At 40.5% G+C, this 16,784-nt stretch overlaps 1 protein-coding gene and 1 long non-coding RNA gene across 5 annotated transcripts in view; one reads left to right on the plus strand and one right to left on the minus strand.

Annotated features, from left to right (window-relative positions):
• The window catches only part of anapc4 (anaphase promoting complex subunit 4), a 115,836-nt gene that overhangs the window by 35,025 nt on the left and 64,027 nt on the right, over nt 1–16,784 (plus strand). For all 4 annotated transcript variants that reach the window (XM_063043341.1, XM_063043340.1, XM_063043342.1 and 1 more), the window contains 3 exons: nt 6,342–6,452; nt 6,874–6,957; nt 15,303–15,389. In XM_063043341.1, the coding sequence (XP_062899411.1) occupies nt 6,342–6,452; nt 6,874–6,957; nt 15,303–15,389 (282 nt within the window). The remainder of the gene's footprint in view (nt 1–6,341; nt 6,453–6,873; nt 6,958–15,302; nt 15,390–16,784) is intronic.
• LOC134344096 (uncharacterized) overlaps nt 6,973–16,784 on the minus strand; it is a 38,734-nt gene continuing 28,922 nt past the window's right edge. The window contains exon 3 of the long non-coding RNA XR_010017360.1: nt 6,973–7,532. This is a non-coding gene — a long non-coding RNA (uncharacterized LOC134344096). The remainder of the gene's footprint in view (nt 7,533–16,784) is intronic.

Here is a 16,784-nt window from a genome sequence, read left to right on the forward strand (position 1 = left end):
TTCTTCTTCAGAATTTCTGGTGAAGGGTCTTGAACCTGAAATATCAACAGTGTTTCTGCAATGCTGCATGAATTGTGTATTATCTGCTTCCATCTTACCTATCTTTTAAAATTTAATTTTGTAATTGCTTCTCAAAATCTGTACCCCTTCTCAAAACCAGAAAAAAAATGAGGTGAGAAGACAAATAAAGGCACTCACTGTGTATAATTAAGCACAGACATTCTGCCATGTTAATGAATCATGGCTTCTGCCAACTGTTTTTTTGCCCAGAAGATTAAGCAGTTCCTAGGCATGAATGACGAAAAAGAACCATGTGGAATCTTAGTTTTTATTAGGTGGTAATAATAATATAACTTTTAGGAAATTTAAGGTTCAGTATTAATTTAACATCTGTTTTGCAATAATTACTGAATAAACTGATTTTCATTTTTTAACCACCATTGCTACTGGCAACTTTTAAGTTCTTCCGTTCATCTGTACTTTAACAACATGTAATTTCACCTTGCTGCACTCCAATATTGCATCTGAGGTATCTACTAGGTGTCTGTAACTGATCCTTCAGTTGCCCTGACTGAGTACACTGCTGGCTCGTCTTTCTCCTTTGCAAAACTCAGTCCATCTGTTGTCTGTATCGTAGCTCATGCCATGTCCTGTTAGGCCATCACTTGTACCTGCTGAGACGCACCTGTATTAGTTAAGGATTTAAAATCCTCAATCATGTTTTTAAATCTTCACATGGCCCACCCTTCTATCAACCCCTTTAACATGATGTTCGCCAAAGTATTTGTGCTCATTTAATTCTAGGTTTTGTTCATTACTGAATTTAACCATTCCATCCTAAGTAGCTGAGGCTTCAGCTGCTGTAACCCTACACTGTAATTTTCTCTGTCTGTTACTTCCTTTAAGATGCTCTTTAAAATCTACTTCACTCAGAAAGCTTTTGGTCATTCATCCTTATGTATCATTGAGAAGCTTGTCATCAAATTTGGCTTTCAGTATTCAGATATAAAGAGCAATTGGCTTCTAGATGGCAAAGGGTATACCCAAAATATAACTTCATTCTAATTCAAATAGCTATGAATACTGTATGTCAGTAGAATAAGACGTAAACAGCCAAAGATTATTTTCTGAAGTATCATAAAACAGCACTTGCCAGACTTGCTTCAGTACAGTTTTGCGAAAATGTTTGACAGCCACATAAATAGGCAGTGATACCAAAGCAGTCAGGATCAGAAGGATAGAAAGGGCATCAAACCACAGCAAGAAAATCAATGCTATGTACAGGAAACTCGTCCATTTTACCTACTGATTTACCTACTAAAATGCTTTTGATTTTTTTTTGTTTGAATATTGAAATATTATCTAAGAATATACCAAGACCACTCTTAGCAGAATGTATTAGAATCAGGATTAATATCATTGCCATATGTCATGAAATTTGTTGTTTTGCTGCAGCAGTATATTGCAATTCATAGTAATAAATACAATAAATTAGAGTAAATAAATATAAAAAATTAAGTAATTAGAAAATATTAGAAAATATAGAAAACCTACAACACAATATAGGCCCTTCGGCCCACAAAGCCGTGCCAAACATGTCCCTACCTTAGAAGTTACTAGACTTACCCATAGCCCTCTATTTTTCTAAACTCCATGTGTTACATGCTCAAGGAGATTTTTTTTTGGTAAGAATGATATAATAGTCTTTTGGAGGTCACCTGATGTGATTTTCCCCCAGATGTGAGGTCATGTGATGACACGTGCCCCCGTGACTATATAAGGGTCGACTCAGGTGACACAGTAGGTTTTTGAGTTTGTAGATTTCCAGGTAGAACGTGTTGTGCCTCCGTTTCTGTTGCGTGTTTGTTTTTATGACGCAGTTTCATTTTTAAAATGGAAGGTGCGTTCTCTTACAAGATACTACATTTGGACTGGAAATTTGTGGCTGCAAGTGCCAATTTACTCAATTCTGACAGTTTTGAAGGAAGAGTGAAGAAATCATCAAAGTGAAGCATCGAGAGAAGTCGGCATCGTTTGGCAGTTTAATAAAGGATCGACCTTATTGAGTCTTCGTTGAAGAGAACCTGCATCGAGATAACTCTTGCAATAGCACAATGAGTTCATGCAAAAAGGGTCTCTGTCTGTCTGTCTCTCTCTCTCTCTCTCTCTCTCTCCCCCTCTCTCTCTCTCTCCCCCTCTCTCTCTCTCTCTCTCTCTCTCTCTCTCTCTCTCTCTCTCTCTCTCTCTCTCTCATTCATTTAAGGTCAGTTGATCTAAGCTGTTTATTTTCGGCATCGGGAATCTTGTGGACAGAACTGGCAGTAACGGTGCGTCGGTGAAGAAATCCTTCTCCAGAGAAGTCTCTCCCAATTGAATGCGTAAAACTGTTGGACTTCTGAAGTTATCGCTTTAAGAACTATATCTGACTGTATTGCTTTAAGAACTGTTTTCGCATTTAACGCTTTAAGAACCAGAGCCAAGTGGAGTTGATGAACAGCTGCATACCTGTTTAACCTCCAGTTAAAGTTTTCCTTTTTGTTTTTTTTTCCCTTATCGCTTATATGTGTTTAATAAATGTTTGGTTTTTTTCATAAAACCTGTCTCCATTAATATTCATTGTTGCCGGTTACATAACCTAATTTTGTGGGGGCTCGTGGGATATGTTCCAATTTTGAGTTTAAGTGCTGGTAATTGCCATTTTGATTTGGTAAAAGGGAATATCCGATTTTTTTTTTGGTTTGATTGGTGTGTGTGTTGTATTCGGCAACAATGGATATTGACGAGTTTTTGAAGAGGCCTGACTCAGGATTTTTAGAGAATGCGAGGAAACCTGTGGTATTGGAGATTGCTAAGAAGTTGGATATTAAAGGAATTACGAGAAATTCCACCAAGGCTTTCATACAAAGGAAAATTGCTAAACATTATATTAATTTGGAATATATTGAGGCGGAGGTGTTAGAGAAATCTGGAAATGCAGTTGCATCTTGAACAGTTAAAGTTTGAAAGATTTAAAGTGGAAATGAGAGAAAGAGAAGCTGAAAACCAGAGGAAATTTGAGCTAGAGATGGAGAAAATAAGGTCTGGGAATCAGTCTTCTGGTTCTACAAAACAATTTATTGCTAGTTGTGAGGTTGTTTTGGCTCCTCCATTTAATGAAGCTGATGTGGATGCATATTTTCAGCATTTCGAAACAGTTGCTCTGAGTTTAAAGTGACCGAAGGACCAATGGCCAGTGATGTTACAAAGTGTAATTAAAGGCAAGGCATAACAAGTTTATACAGCTTTAAATGCTGAGCAAGCACTGGATTATGATATTGTTAAAGAGAATATCTTAAAAGCATACGAGATGGTTCCGGAAGCGTGTAGAGAAAGATTTAGAAGTTTAAAGAAATCGGTGGAAAAAACTTATGTGGAATTTGCCTATGAGAAATCTGTGTGTTTTGAGAGATGGGTTTCCTCTAAAAATGTGAATGGGGAGTATAATAAATTGAAAGAGCTGATTTTGCAGGAGGAATTTAAAAGAAGCATTCCTGTTGAAGTGAGAACATACTTAAATGAACGGGACACTGCTACATTGCAGGAGATTGTTTGGCTGATGAGTATGTTTTAATTCGCAAGAATAAATTTTCTCCAGGTAAATTTTTTAAAAGGAAAACTAGCACAGAGAGTCAAGGTAAATCAGACATTAAATTTGAAGTTAGTGAGAAAAGTAAGGGTAAAGGGATGAAGGTGTACATTTACTACTTTTTGCAGTCAGGGAGGCAGTACAGGAATCATTAGGTTTTAGTCCTTTTGAACTTGTGTTTGGACATAGAGTTCGAGGACCTTTGTCTTTGTTGAAGAAGCAGTGGATTAATAAAGAAGTACACACTAGTTTGTTAGATTATGTTTTGAAATTTAAAGACAGATTGAACAAAGCTTGTAGTTTGGCCAAGGAAAATTTAAAGTTAGCTCTAGAGAAGATGAAGACGTGGTATCATAAGGAAGCTAGAATGAGGTCATTTAAGCCTGGAGATAGGTGTTGGTTCTTTTCCCAGTGCAAACAAACCCATTACAAGCCAAATTCCATGGTCCTTATGAGATTAAATCTAAAGTAAATGAGGTGTATTATGTGGTAAAAACCCCAGATAGGAGAAAGACGACACAGTTGTGTCATAAAAACATGATAAAACCGTATTATGAGAGAGAGATTGCTACTGTGACTGTTAAGGAAAAGGGTTAAGAAAATTAAACTCCAATTTAATAATCCAGTTTAATGTTACAGGAGTACAATATTTTGAACACTCATATCAAGGGTAAAGATAATGTGATCGCTGACTGTTTGTCTAGATGTTAAATGTACAATGAAAATTTGTTTTTTTTTTGGAGTGATATTTTATCATTTGTAACACTCCTACTGTATATTAGTTTGTAAAGGGCTGAAAGATAAGATTGTATATATTGTGTGTTTTGTAAATTTTATACCTTTGTATTTTTTTTTTGTATAAATTGTTAAATTTTTGTTCTTCAAGAGACCAAAAAAATTTTTTTTTGAATGGAGGTGTTACATGCTCAAGGAGATCTTTTTTTGTGAGAATGATGTAATGGTCTTTTGGAGGTCACCTGATGTGATTTTCCCGCCGATGTGAGGTCACGTGATGACACGTGCCCCCGTGACTATATAAGGGTCGACTCAGGTGACGCAGTAGGTTTTTGAGTTTGTAGATTTCCAGGTAGAACGTGTTGTGCCTCCATTTCTGTTGCGTGTTTGTTTTTGTGACGCAGTTTCATTTTTAAAATGGAAAGTGTGTTCTCTTACAAGATATTGCATTTGGACTGGAAATTTGTGGCTGCAAGTGCCAATTTACTCAATTCCGACAGTTTTGAAGGGAGAGTGAAGAATTCATCAAAGTGAAGCATCGAGAGAAGTCGGCATCGTTTGGCAGTTTAATATAGGATCGACCTTATTGAGTCTTCGTTGAGAACCTGCATTGAGATAACTCTTGCAATAGTGCAATGAGTTCGTGCAAAAAGGGTCTCTCTCTCTCTCTCTCTCTCTCTCTAAAAGAATTTAAGGTCAGTTGATTTAAGCTGTTTATTTTCGGCATCGGGAATCTTGTGGACAGAACCGGCAGTAAAGGTGCGTCGGTGAAGAAATCCTTCTCCAGAGAAGTCTCTCCCAATTGAATGCGTAAAACTGTTGGACTTTTGAAGTTATCGCTTTAAGAACTATATCTGACTGTATCGCTTTAAGAACTGTTTTTGCATTTAACGCTTTAAGAACCAGAGCCAAGTGGAGTTGATGAACGACTGCGTACCTGTTTAACCTCCGGTTTAAGTTTTCCTTTTTGTTTTTTTTTCTCTTATTGCTTATATGTGTTTAATAAATGTTTGGTTGTTTTCATAAAACCCGTCTCGATTAATATTGTTGCCGGTTACGTAGCACATGTACCTATCTAAAAGTCACTCTAAGACTTTATTGTATCCGCCTCCACCACCATTGCCGGCAGCCCAGTCCATGCACTCACCACTCTCTGAGTTAAAAACTTACCCCTGAAATCTCCTCTGTACCTGCTTTCCAACACCTTAAACCTGTGTCCTCTTGCGGCAACCATTTCAGCCCTGGGAAAAAGCCTCTGACTATCCACACGATCAATGCCTCTAGTAGTGCAAAATGAGAGGGGAAAAAACACTGAGGAAGTGTTCATGGGTTCTTTGTCCATTCAGAAGTCTGATGTTGGAAGGGAAGAAGCTCTTCCTGAAATGTTGAGTATTTGAGTATGTTGAGTACAGGAGTTTCATACTCCTGTATCTCCTCCTTGATAGTAGCATTGAGAATACGGCATATCCTGGGTGATGGAGCTCACAATGATGGATGCTACCTTTTTGAGGCATCGCCTTTTGAAGGTGTCCTCAATGCTGGAGAGGCCAGTGCCCATGACTGATTTTACAACTTTCTGCAGCTTTTTCCAATCCTGTGCAGCGCCCCTCTGTACCAGATGGTGATGCAACCACTTAAAATGCTCTCCACAGTACACTGCAGAAATTGCAAGTCTTTGGGGACATACCAATTCTCCTCAAACTCCTAAGAGCTGCTGTCGTGCCTTCTTGTATCAGTATGTTGGGCCCAGGATAGAGCCTCTGAGATGTTGACATGCAGGATCATGTACCTGTGTTGGAGATGAGAATTTTCATGGGAAAGAAATTATGGAGTCTAGTGAGCATGCAGCTAATGAGATTTGAATTAGTTAAAAATATTTTTCATGATTCTTGAGAGAAGGCTTTGCATCTTTAGTTAAAAGATGAATAGTGAAATGTAATAAAGTGTTACGCTTAAACATGATTTTGATTTTCTCCTACAGATTGCAGGCCGATGTTTGGGACTTTGCTTATCCAGTGATTTAAAATCATTGTCTGTAATAACAGAGGTTCAGCTATCCAAAGAACCAGAGCCAATTATCAGCTATTTTCAGGTAGGATTTCCTGAACTTAGGTCAAAAAATGTATTTTCTTGTATAATCTTGGTTTAGTATTGTATGGTTAATGTAACAAATGTTGCAGGTAAGTCCTGCTGAAAGGTTTCGGTCCGAAATGTCGACTGTGTTTTTCCATAGACGTTGCCTGGCCTGCTGAGTTCCTCCAACATTTTGTGTGTATTGCTTGGATTTCCAGCATCTACAGATTTTCTGTTGTTTGCAAATAAGTCTGAATGGTTTGACAAATGCGTTTTTAAAAAATGCCCCTTGACCTTGCTGTTGTTTTGAGTATAAATTCACTAATCTGTTTGAGCTTGCAATAAGTTAGAACTTTTTTTGCAAACATCATAGTAGGAGTAGTAATGTTGAAACAAAATGTTAGATTTATAATAAAAGGTCTCATCTTTTGTTTATACAGTTAGATACCACCTTACTGTCAGATTGTTTGCCTGAGGTTACTCGGATGGCCCGGAAGTTCACTCATATTTCAACACTCCTCCAGGTACAGTCCAAAGTTCCAAGCTTGAATTATAACAGATCAACACATAAGATTAATTATTTCATTATATTTGATTGTCTTTGTGTCCAGATTTTTCTTGTTTTATGCCTGAACTTGTCTTTTTAATTGCCAGTGACCTTTCACTGATATATGACATTGGCATTGGCTAGTTCACTGGGCTCATCTGTCAGATAATGAGGAGCCAAAAAAAACTTCTACTAATTTTCAATACTAAGACTTTTTCTCTGAGTTCTCCGCCCAGAGAACAGCAACAATCTCTTCTCCACCAAAGAGAGAGAGCAGAGAGCACGCATTTTGCTGAGTACAGAGCCTTCGACAGCTGATCCGGTGTTCCTGAGGTTCAGTTTTCTTCCATGACATTTCATTTGCCGGCACTGGCTTAGAATCAACCTGTCTACATGTCCGGAAAACCAAAGGCATGCTCATCTTCGAGGCCACGCCCTCGGAGTATCAAAAAGCGGCCGGTCGTGAGCCACCAGGAGCAGGTCCCACCACTGCAAAAAACTGAAGTCTGAGTGTAACTCCAGGTCATGGTCTTCAACAGAACCTCATCTACCCTGAAAAGAAAAAGGAGAGACGTCAAAGGTAGAAATTAAACTATTTTCATAGATGAACACAAAGGAGTCACCATTGAGCGCCATCAAATTATATGTCAATTCTTCCCTAAGTAGGAATTTCCCAACGGAATCCAGGTTAGTGATGCAAACTAGAAGTATTGCCTCCATAGGCAAGGTTCTCATTGAAAAAACGTTGACAGTTTAGTTTGTTAACTAAGTCACTGACACCAGCATTCCTGAAGCCTTTGGTTTGTTGAAGCTCTTGAAGTTTCCTTCATGTGATCTGTCAAAACAGATAGTGATGAAATAGGGTGTTTTATTTACAATAGTCTACCAGAAATGTGAAGAAGATTCTGAATTGTTTCATTATAATGACTTAACTCATGCTAGCAATGTAACCTGCAAATGCAATCTGCTTGATAAATTGGCTCAAGCAGAGCTTGCTGCCATGTGCGTTGTCAGCAATAGTTATTGATAACATGGAGACCTGGGGCTACATTTGAAGAATTAAATCTTCTGTGTCCAAGTTGAAATATCTGGATATTTTATGTAGCAGTAGATCACAGCTTCAAGTTAAAGTTGCGAGGAGAGAAAAATAATCCATTACCAAACAACACAATATTATGGAAAAGTTGAAATATATTGATATGATTACTGTTATAAAGTTAATAGTGCTAAACCTGGAAAGAAACAAAAAATAAAAAGGATATTGCTTAATAGTTCATTTCAGAAATATTAAGTTTATTAAACTGGAAAACTTTTAATAGACCAATAGGTAAATAAATTTTTTGAGTTGTATTGAAGCTTATAAAGCAGAAAACTACCTTCAGTTCTTATTCAAAAAAAATCACTGCTGTTGGTCTCATTGCACCCTTCCAAAGAGGATAAGGAAGCCACAAGCCAAGGTTAATGCAAAATCAAAGTTCTGTCAGTATTGGAAATTTGAAATCAATCAAAAATTTCCTGGAAATATTCAGCAGGTCAAACAGCATCTGTGAAAGTAGAAACCTAATTAATGTCTTGGGTCAATGAGCCTTCATCAAATTTCACCAGGATTACTGCTCTCAGGGAATAATCATTTGAAGCTTTGTGAAAGCTATAATAGATTTAAGCTGTCATGTGATAGCTTCCAATTGCTAAAATGTGCAGTTAAGTATATTGTTAGAATTAGATTATGAGGACACTCAGTCCTCGTTTATTGTCATTTAGAAATGTATGCATTAAAAAATAATTCAATGTTCCTCCAGAATGATATCACAAGAAACACAGGACAAACCAAGACTAAAACTGACAAAACCACATAATTATAACATATAGTTACAACAGTGCAAAACAATATGTTAACTTGATAAACAGCAGACCATGGGCACAATTAAAAAAGTCTCAAAGTCCCGATAGCCTCGTCATCTCACGCAGATGGTAGAAGGGAGAAACTCTCCCTACCATGAACCTCCAAGTGCCGCAGACTTGCCGATGCAGCACCATTGGAAGCACCCGACCGCAGCGGACTCTGAGTCCGTCCGAAAACTTTGAGCGTCCGACCAGCCCTCTGACACAGCCATCCTCTGCCGAGCGCTTCGACCCCGCCCCGGCCGCCGAGCAACAAGCAAAGCCGAGGACTCGGGGCCTTCCCCTCCGGAGATTCTGGATCACACAGTAGCAGCAGCAGCGAAGCAGGCATTTCAGAAGTTTCACCAGATGTTCCTCCGTGCTCTCACGTCCGTCTCCATCAAATCAGGATTGTGCACGGCACCCTACTTGATAAATAACAGACATCACAACCGGAGTCTTATGGTCTTTGGCCCACCATATCCTTGCCAACCATCAATTTCCCATTTAGCAACACTTGCCCTGTAGTCTTCTATGCCCTGGTAATTCAAGCACTTATCTAGATACCTTTCACATGCTGAGAGTAGCTTCTACCACACATTCAGGAAGTCCATTTCAGATTCCAACCACCTGTGTGAAACCATTCTTCAGATTCCTTCTGATGTTTCTTCTCTTCACCCTAAATCTATTTACCCTAGCTTTGATACCTCAGTTATGGAAAATATTTTCTGCCCCCTCTGTACCCCTTATAATTTTGTATACCTCAATCAGGTCCCCCCCTTAGCCTCCTCTGCGTGAAGGAAAACAAACCTGGCATATTCAGAATCTCCTCATCCGTGAAATGTTTTATTAAACTGTACCATAATTCTACTTTTATATGTTGTAGTTATTAAGGTTATTGTTCTATATTCTTGCTTATCAACATGTTCCTGCAACCTTCAGCGATCCTTGGATTTGTACCCTAAGACTCCTCTGTTCATCAGTATTCGCTATGGTCCAATCATTCATGGTGTATGCACGTATACATGCACACGCACACGCTCGTATATACATACACACAGTGGTTTCCTCCATGGTGTCCTTCTAGGAACACCTTGCTTGTTTAGTATTGTTCTTATAGTGGACAAGTAAACAGAGACTTTAGCAAGTTCCAGAGATTTCTGCAGGTCTTTTGCTGTTACCTTTGGATTCTTTTCCACCTTCTTCAGCACTGCATATTGTGCTCTTGGTGTGATCTTTGCAGGATGCCCACTCCTAGGGAGAGTAGCAACAGTACTGAATTTCCTTCACTTATAGATGATTTCTCTTACTGTGGACTGATGAACACTCAGGTCTTTAGAAATGATTTTGTAACCTTTTCCAGCTTCATACATCTCTACAGTTTTTGTAACGTCTTCTGGAAGTTGTTTTGATCGATGCATGGTGCACGTAAACAGATCTTTTTTGAGAAGAGCAGGGTCTGTCAGTAACCTGACTTTGTATGTCTTTTTTATAGCGCAGGACACCGCTACAATACACACCTCCATCTCATCTCATTGATTGGAACACCTGACTCCAAATAGCTTTTGTAAAGGCATTACCCCGGAGGTTCACATACTTTTTTGAACCTAGACTGATTGTTTAAATGGAGCACTCAGTATTGACAAGAAGTACTATGGTTTGTGTGTTATTAGTTTAGGAAGATTGTGTTTGTCTATTATTGCAACTTAGATGAAGATCAGACCACATTTTATGAATAATTAATGCAGAAAACCAGGTATAGAAACATAGAAGTATAGAAATATACAGCACATTACAGGCCCTTCGGCCTACAATGTTGTGCCAATCATGTAACCTATTCTAGAAACTGCCTAGAATTTCCCTACTGCATAGTCCTCTATTTTTCTAAGCTCCATGTACCTATCTGAGAGTCTTTTAGAAGACCCTATTGTATCCGCCTCTACCACTTTTGCTGGCAGTGCTATCCACGCACCCACCACTCTCTGTGTGAAAAACTTACTTCTGCCATCCCCCTTATACCTACTTCCAAGCACCTTAAAACTATGCCCTATCATGTTGGCCATTTCAGCCCTGGGAAAAAGCCTCTGGCTATCCACATGATCAATGCCTCTCATCATCTGATACACCTCTATCTGGTCACCTCTCATCCTCCGTCGCTCCAAGGAGAAAAGGCCAAGTTCACTCAACCTATTCTCATAAGGCATGCTCTCCAATCCAGACAACATCCTTGTAAATCTCCTATGAACTCTCCATAGAATCTACATCCTTCCTTTAATGAGGTGACCAGAACTGAACACATGTGGGGTCTACCTATGGTCTTGTATAGCTGTAACATTACGTCACAGCTGTTGAACTCAATCTCACAGTTGATGAATGCCAACACACCATTTGGCCTCTTAACAACACTGTCAAGGCTGGACATGGACCCCAAGATCTTGCTGATCCTCTACACTGCCAGAAGTCTTACCATTAATATTATATTCTGTCTTCAAACTTGACCTTCCAAAATGAACCACTTCATACTTATTTGGGTTGAACTCCATCTGCCGCTTCTCAGCCCAGTTCTGCATCCTATCAATGTCGTGCTATAACCTCTGACAACCCTCCAGACTATCCACAACACTCCCAACTTTTGTGTCATCAGCAATCTTACTAACCCATCCAGGTCATTTATAAAAATCACAAAGAGGAGGGATCCCAAAACAGATCCCTGCAGAACACCACTGGTCACTGCCCCCCATGCAGAATGCGAACCATTCACAACCACACTTTGCCTTCTGTGGGCAAGCTAATTTGGATTCACAAAGCAAGTTCTCCTTGGATCCCATGCCTCATTACCTTTTGAATGAACCTCGCATGGGGAACCTTATCAAATGCCTTACTGAAATCCATATACACTACATTTCCTGGTATATTTTCATCAATGTGTTTTGTTACATCCTCAAAAAATTCAGTCAGGTTCGTAAGGCATGACCTGCCCTTGACAAAGCCATGCTGACTATCCCTAATCAGATTATGTCCCTCCAAATGCTCATAAATCCTGCCCCTCAGAATCTTCTCCAACAACTTGCCCTCCGCTGAAGTAAGACCCATTGGTCTGTAATTCTCTGGGTTATCTCTACTCCCTTTCTTGAACAAGGGAACAAAGTTTGCAACCTTCCAATCCTCTGGTACTTCTCCCGTCTGTATTGTTGATGCAAAGATCATCACCAGAGGCTCAGCAATCTCTTCCCTCTCTTCCCACAGTAGCCTGGGGTTTATCTCGTCCGGTCCCAGCAACTTATCTAACTTAATACCTTTCAAAAGCTCCAGTACATCTTCTTTCTTAATGTCTGTGCACTCAACTGTGTCAGTCCACTGTAAGTCATTCCCACAATTGCCAAGGTCCTTTTCACTGGTGAATACTGAAGCAAAGTATTCATTAAGTACCTCTGCTACCTCCTCTGGCTCTATGCACATGCTTCCACTCTCACTCCTGATTGGTCCTATTCCCACACAGCTCATCCTATACAAAGAAGGTTCACTAGATTGATTCCTGGGATGGCAGGACTTTCATATGAAGAAAGACTGGATGAACTGGGCTTGTACTCGTTGGAATTTAGAAGATTGAGGGGGGATCTGATTGAAACGTATAAAATCCTAAAGGGATTGGACAGGCTAGATGCAGGAAGATTGTTCCCGATGTTGGGGAAGTCCAGAACGAGGGGTCACAGTTTGAGGATAAAGGGGAAGCCTTTTAGGACCGAGATTAGGAAGAACTTCTTCACACAGAGAGTGGTGAATCTGTGAAATTCTCTGCCACAGTAAACAGTTGAGGCCATTTCATTGGCTATATTTAAGAGGGAGTTAGATATGGCCCTTGTGGCTACGGGGATCAGGGGGTATGGAGGGAAGGCTGGGGCGGGGTTCTGAGTTGGATGATCAGCCATGATCATAATAAATGGTGGTGCAGGCTCGAAGGGCCGAATGGCCTACTCCTGCACCTATTTTCTATGTTTCTATGTTTCTTCACATACTTGTAAAATGCCTTGGGGTTTTCCTTAATCCTGCTTGCCAAGGCCTTCCATGGTCCTTTCTAGTTCTCCTAATTTCATTCTTGAGCTCCTTCCTGGCACCCTTAAAATTTTCTAGAGCTCTAGCAGTACTGAGTTTCATGAACCTTTCGTAAGCTTTTCTTTTCTTCTTAACCAGATTTTCTACATCCTTTCTACCCCAGCGGTCCCCGGTACCGTGCCGCAGAGCATGTGCTACCGGGCCGTGAGGAAACGATATGAGTCAGCTGCACCTTTCCTCATTCCCTGTCACACACTGTTGAACTTGAACATAGGGTTGCCAATTGTCCCATATTTGCTGGGACATCCCGTATGTTGGGCTAAATTGGTTTGTCCCATATTTCCCCCCGTTAAGGTAGAGCGTTCCTATGAAACTTTTCGTGCTGAAATAGCGTGAAGCAAAAAAGCAATTACCATTAATTTATATGGGAAAAAATTTTGAGCGTTCCCAGACCCAAAAAAATAACCTAACAAATATTACCAAATAACACATAAAACCGAAAATAAATAACACTAACGTATAGTAAAAGCAGGAATGATATGATAAATACACAGCCTATATAAAGTAGAAATAATGTATGTACAGTATAGTCGGGAAGATGAAGGCAAAACCGATTTGTGGGGGAAAATCGGCACGTACGCGCATGCGCACATCACATGCACACGACACACATGCGCACACAGGTGCCCGCGCAAGGCTTCATGGTCATTGTAGTCTTTCCTGGAGTAAAGTGTCCCGGGATTTGACTGCTACTTTTGTCCCTTATTTGGGAGTGACAAAGTTGGCGACCCTGACTGTAAAAGACATGTTGAAGTGAGTTTAACCCTACTTGAGCACCCCCCCCACTACCGACCCCCCCCCCGGGTGGGCCGGTCCGCAAGAATATTGTCAATATTAGACCGGTCCACAGTGCAAAAAAGTTTGGGGACCCCTGTTCTACACTATGGTTCTTTAACCCTACCCATCCTTTCCCTGCCTCAATGGAACATACCTATGTAGAACGCCATGCAAATGTTCCCTGAATATTTGCCACATTTCTGCCATGCATTTTCTTGAGAACATCTGCTCCCAATTTATGTTCCAAAGTTCCTGCCTAATAGCATCATATTTCCGCGTACCCCAATTAAATGTTTTCCCAAATTGCCTGCTCCTTCCCTGTCCAGCGCTATGGTAAAGGAGATAGAGCTGTGATCATTACCTCCAAAATGCTCTCCCACCAAGAGATCTGCCACCTGATCAGGTTCACTTCCCATTACCAGATCAAGTACAGCCTCTCTAGTTGGCTTATCGACATATTGCATCAGAAAACTTTCCTGAACACACCTAACAAACTCCACCCGATCTAAACCCCTTGCTCTAAGGAGATGCCAGTCAATATTAGGAAAGTTTAAATCACCCATCACGACTACCCTATTATTATTGCACCAAATAGGTATTAGGTATCGCAAAGGGTTCACAAACTTTTTCTTGCAACTGTAAATATATGACAACTTCCTTAAAAAAAAAAAATTGAAGCTTATGCTAATAGATTTCAGTCATATCTCTGAATGGACTTCTGGCAAGTAAATCAAAGAGCGGTGTTTAAAGCAATGCTGTAACACAGCGGTCCCCAACCACCGGGCCGCAAAGCATGTGCTACTGGGCCGTGAGGAAATTATATGAGTCAACTGCACCTTTCCTCGTTCCCTGTCACGCACTGTTGAACTTGAACATAGGGTTGCCAACTGTCCCATATTTGCCGGGACATCCCGTATATTGGGCGAAATTGGTTTGTCCCGTATGGGACCACCCTTGTCCTGTATTTCCCCTGCTAAGGTAGAGTGTTCCTATGAAACCTTTCATGTTGAAATGGTGTGAAGTGAAGAAGCAATTACCGTTAATCTATATGGGAAAAATTTTTGAGCGTTCCCAGACCCAAAAAATAACCTAATAACTCATACTAAATAACACATAAAACCGAAAATAAGTAACACTAACATATAGTAAAAGCATGAATGATATGATCAATACACAGCCTATATAAAGTAGAAATAATGTATGTACAGTATAGTCGGGAAGATGAAGGCAAAACCAATTTGTGGGGGAAAAATCGGCACGTACGCACATGCACACACAGGTGCCCGCGCAAGGCTTCATGGTCATGGTAGTCTTTCCCGGGGTAGAGTGTCCCGGGATTTGACTGCTACTTTTGTCCCTACTGGAACAACCTTCCTGGTTGGCCGGTCCACAAGAATATTGTCAATATTAAACCGGTCCGCAGTGCAAAAAAGGTTGGGGGCCCCTGCTGTAACACAATGGATGGCCTTCACCAGCTCCTGCTCACTTGTTACTGTAATATTGGTTATATTACTACTTTACTCTAATTACTCTTTTTTTTTAAATCATTAGTACCAAAAATTGTCATTGACCTGCATGTGTGAAGCTTGGGAAGATATTTTAATGCAAATGGACCTAAGGCTGACAAAGTTTGTGCAGGTTAGTATTGGCAAAAATCATTCTATTTCAGTTGTGTGGTGTGTTAAACAACAACCCCAAAAATCCCCTGGAACAAACTACTTGGTCTTATTTATCTGTAATACAATATATTTTCAAGGTGTGACCCAAACATTACTGAAAACAGGAAGGTGATTGCAATTAATTGATCACTGGAAGATCCGACTGTCCTCGGGGAGAATTGTGCAAAAACTAAAAGGCCCAACTGTGTGAATAACAAGTATCAGATCTATGTCACTATTTCACAAAAGATCTTTGTTTTTGCAACAAGTATGCGGCCAGGAAGAGTGTGTCGGTACCATTCAGTCAGTGAAGAGTGCTATGATTCATATAAGTAAATCAAACTATGATATCCAGAACCTTATCCCACCATGTGATCCATCACCATAATAGAGTTGGTGTAGGTTGGTATATGCTGTTATTAACTGACTCTTTAAGCAAATCTGTGCAAGTCCCAAAAGTAATCCAAGAGGATAGAACAGGAGCCACACACTTCAAAGTTGCTGGTGAACGCAGCAGGCCAGGGAGCATCTCTAAGAAAAGGTACAGTCGACGTTTCGGGCCCAGACCGTTCGTCAGGCTAACTGAAGGAAGAGCTAGTAAGAGATTTGAAAGTGGGAGGGGGAAGGGGAGATCCAAAATGATAGGAGACGATAGAAGGGGGAGGGATGGAGCCAAGAGCTGGACAGGTGATTGGCAAAAGGGATATGAGAGGATCATGCGATCATTACCAGCGCATAGAAGACTACAGGGCAAGTGTTGCTAAATGGGAAATTGATGGTTGGCAAGGATATGGTGGGCCAAAGACCATAAGACTCCGGTTGTGATGTCTGTTATTTATTAAGTAGGGTGCCGTGCACAATCCTGATTTGATGGGGACCCAGAGGATGGGCAAGGGGTATAGTCAGAGGGACAGAGGGAGAAAAAGGAGAGAGAGAGAGAGAAAGAATGTGTATATATAAATAAATAACAGTACGAGGGGGAGGTGGGGCGTCAGCGGAAGTTAGAGAAGTCAATGTTCATGCCATCAGGTTGGAGACTACCCAGACGGAATATAAGGTGTTGTTCCTCCAACCTGAGTGTGACTTCATCTTTACAGTAGAGGAGGCCGTGGATAGACATGTCAGAATGGGAATGGGATGTGGAATTAAAATGTGTGGCCACTGGGAGATCCTGCTTGCTCTGGCGGACAGAGCGTAGTTGTTCAGCAAAACGATCTCCCAGTCTGCGTCGGGTCTCTCCTCATCGGGAGCACTGGACGCAGTATATCACACCAGCCGACTCACAGGTGAAGTGTCGCCTCACATGAAAGGACTGTCTGGGGCCCTGAATGGTGGTAAGGGAGGAAGTGTAAGGGCATACAAAGATTAGAATTAC

The sequence above is a fragment of the Mobula hypostoma genome, chromosome 3 (assembly GCF_963921235.1).
Source record: "Mobula hypostoma chromosome 3, sMobHyp1.1, whole genome shotgun sequence".
In the NCBI taxonomy this organism is placed as follows: Eukaryota; Metazoa; Chordata; class Chondrichthyes; order Myliobatiformes; family Myliobatidae; genus Mobula; species Mobula hypostoma.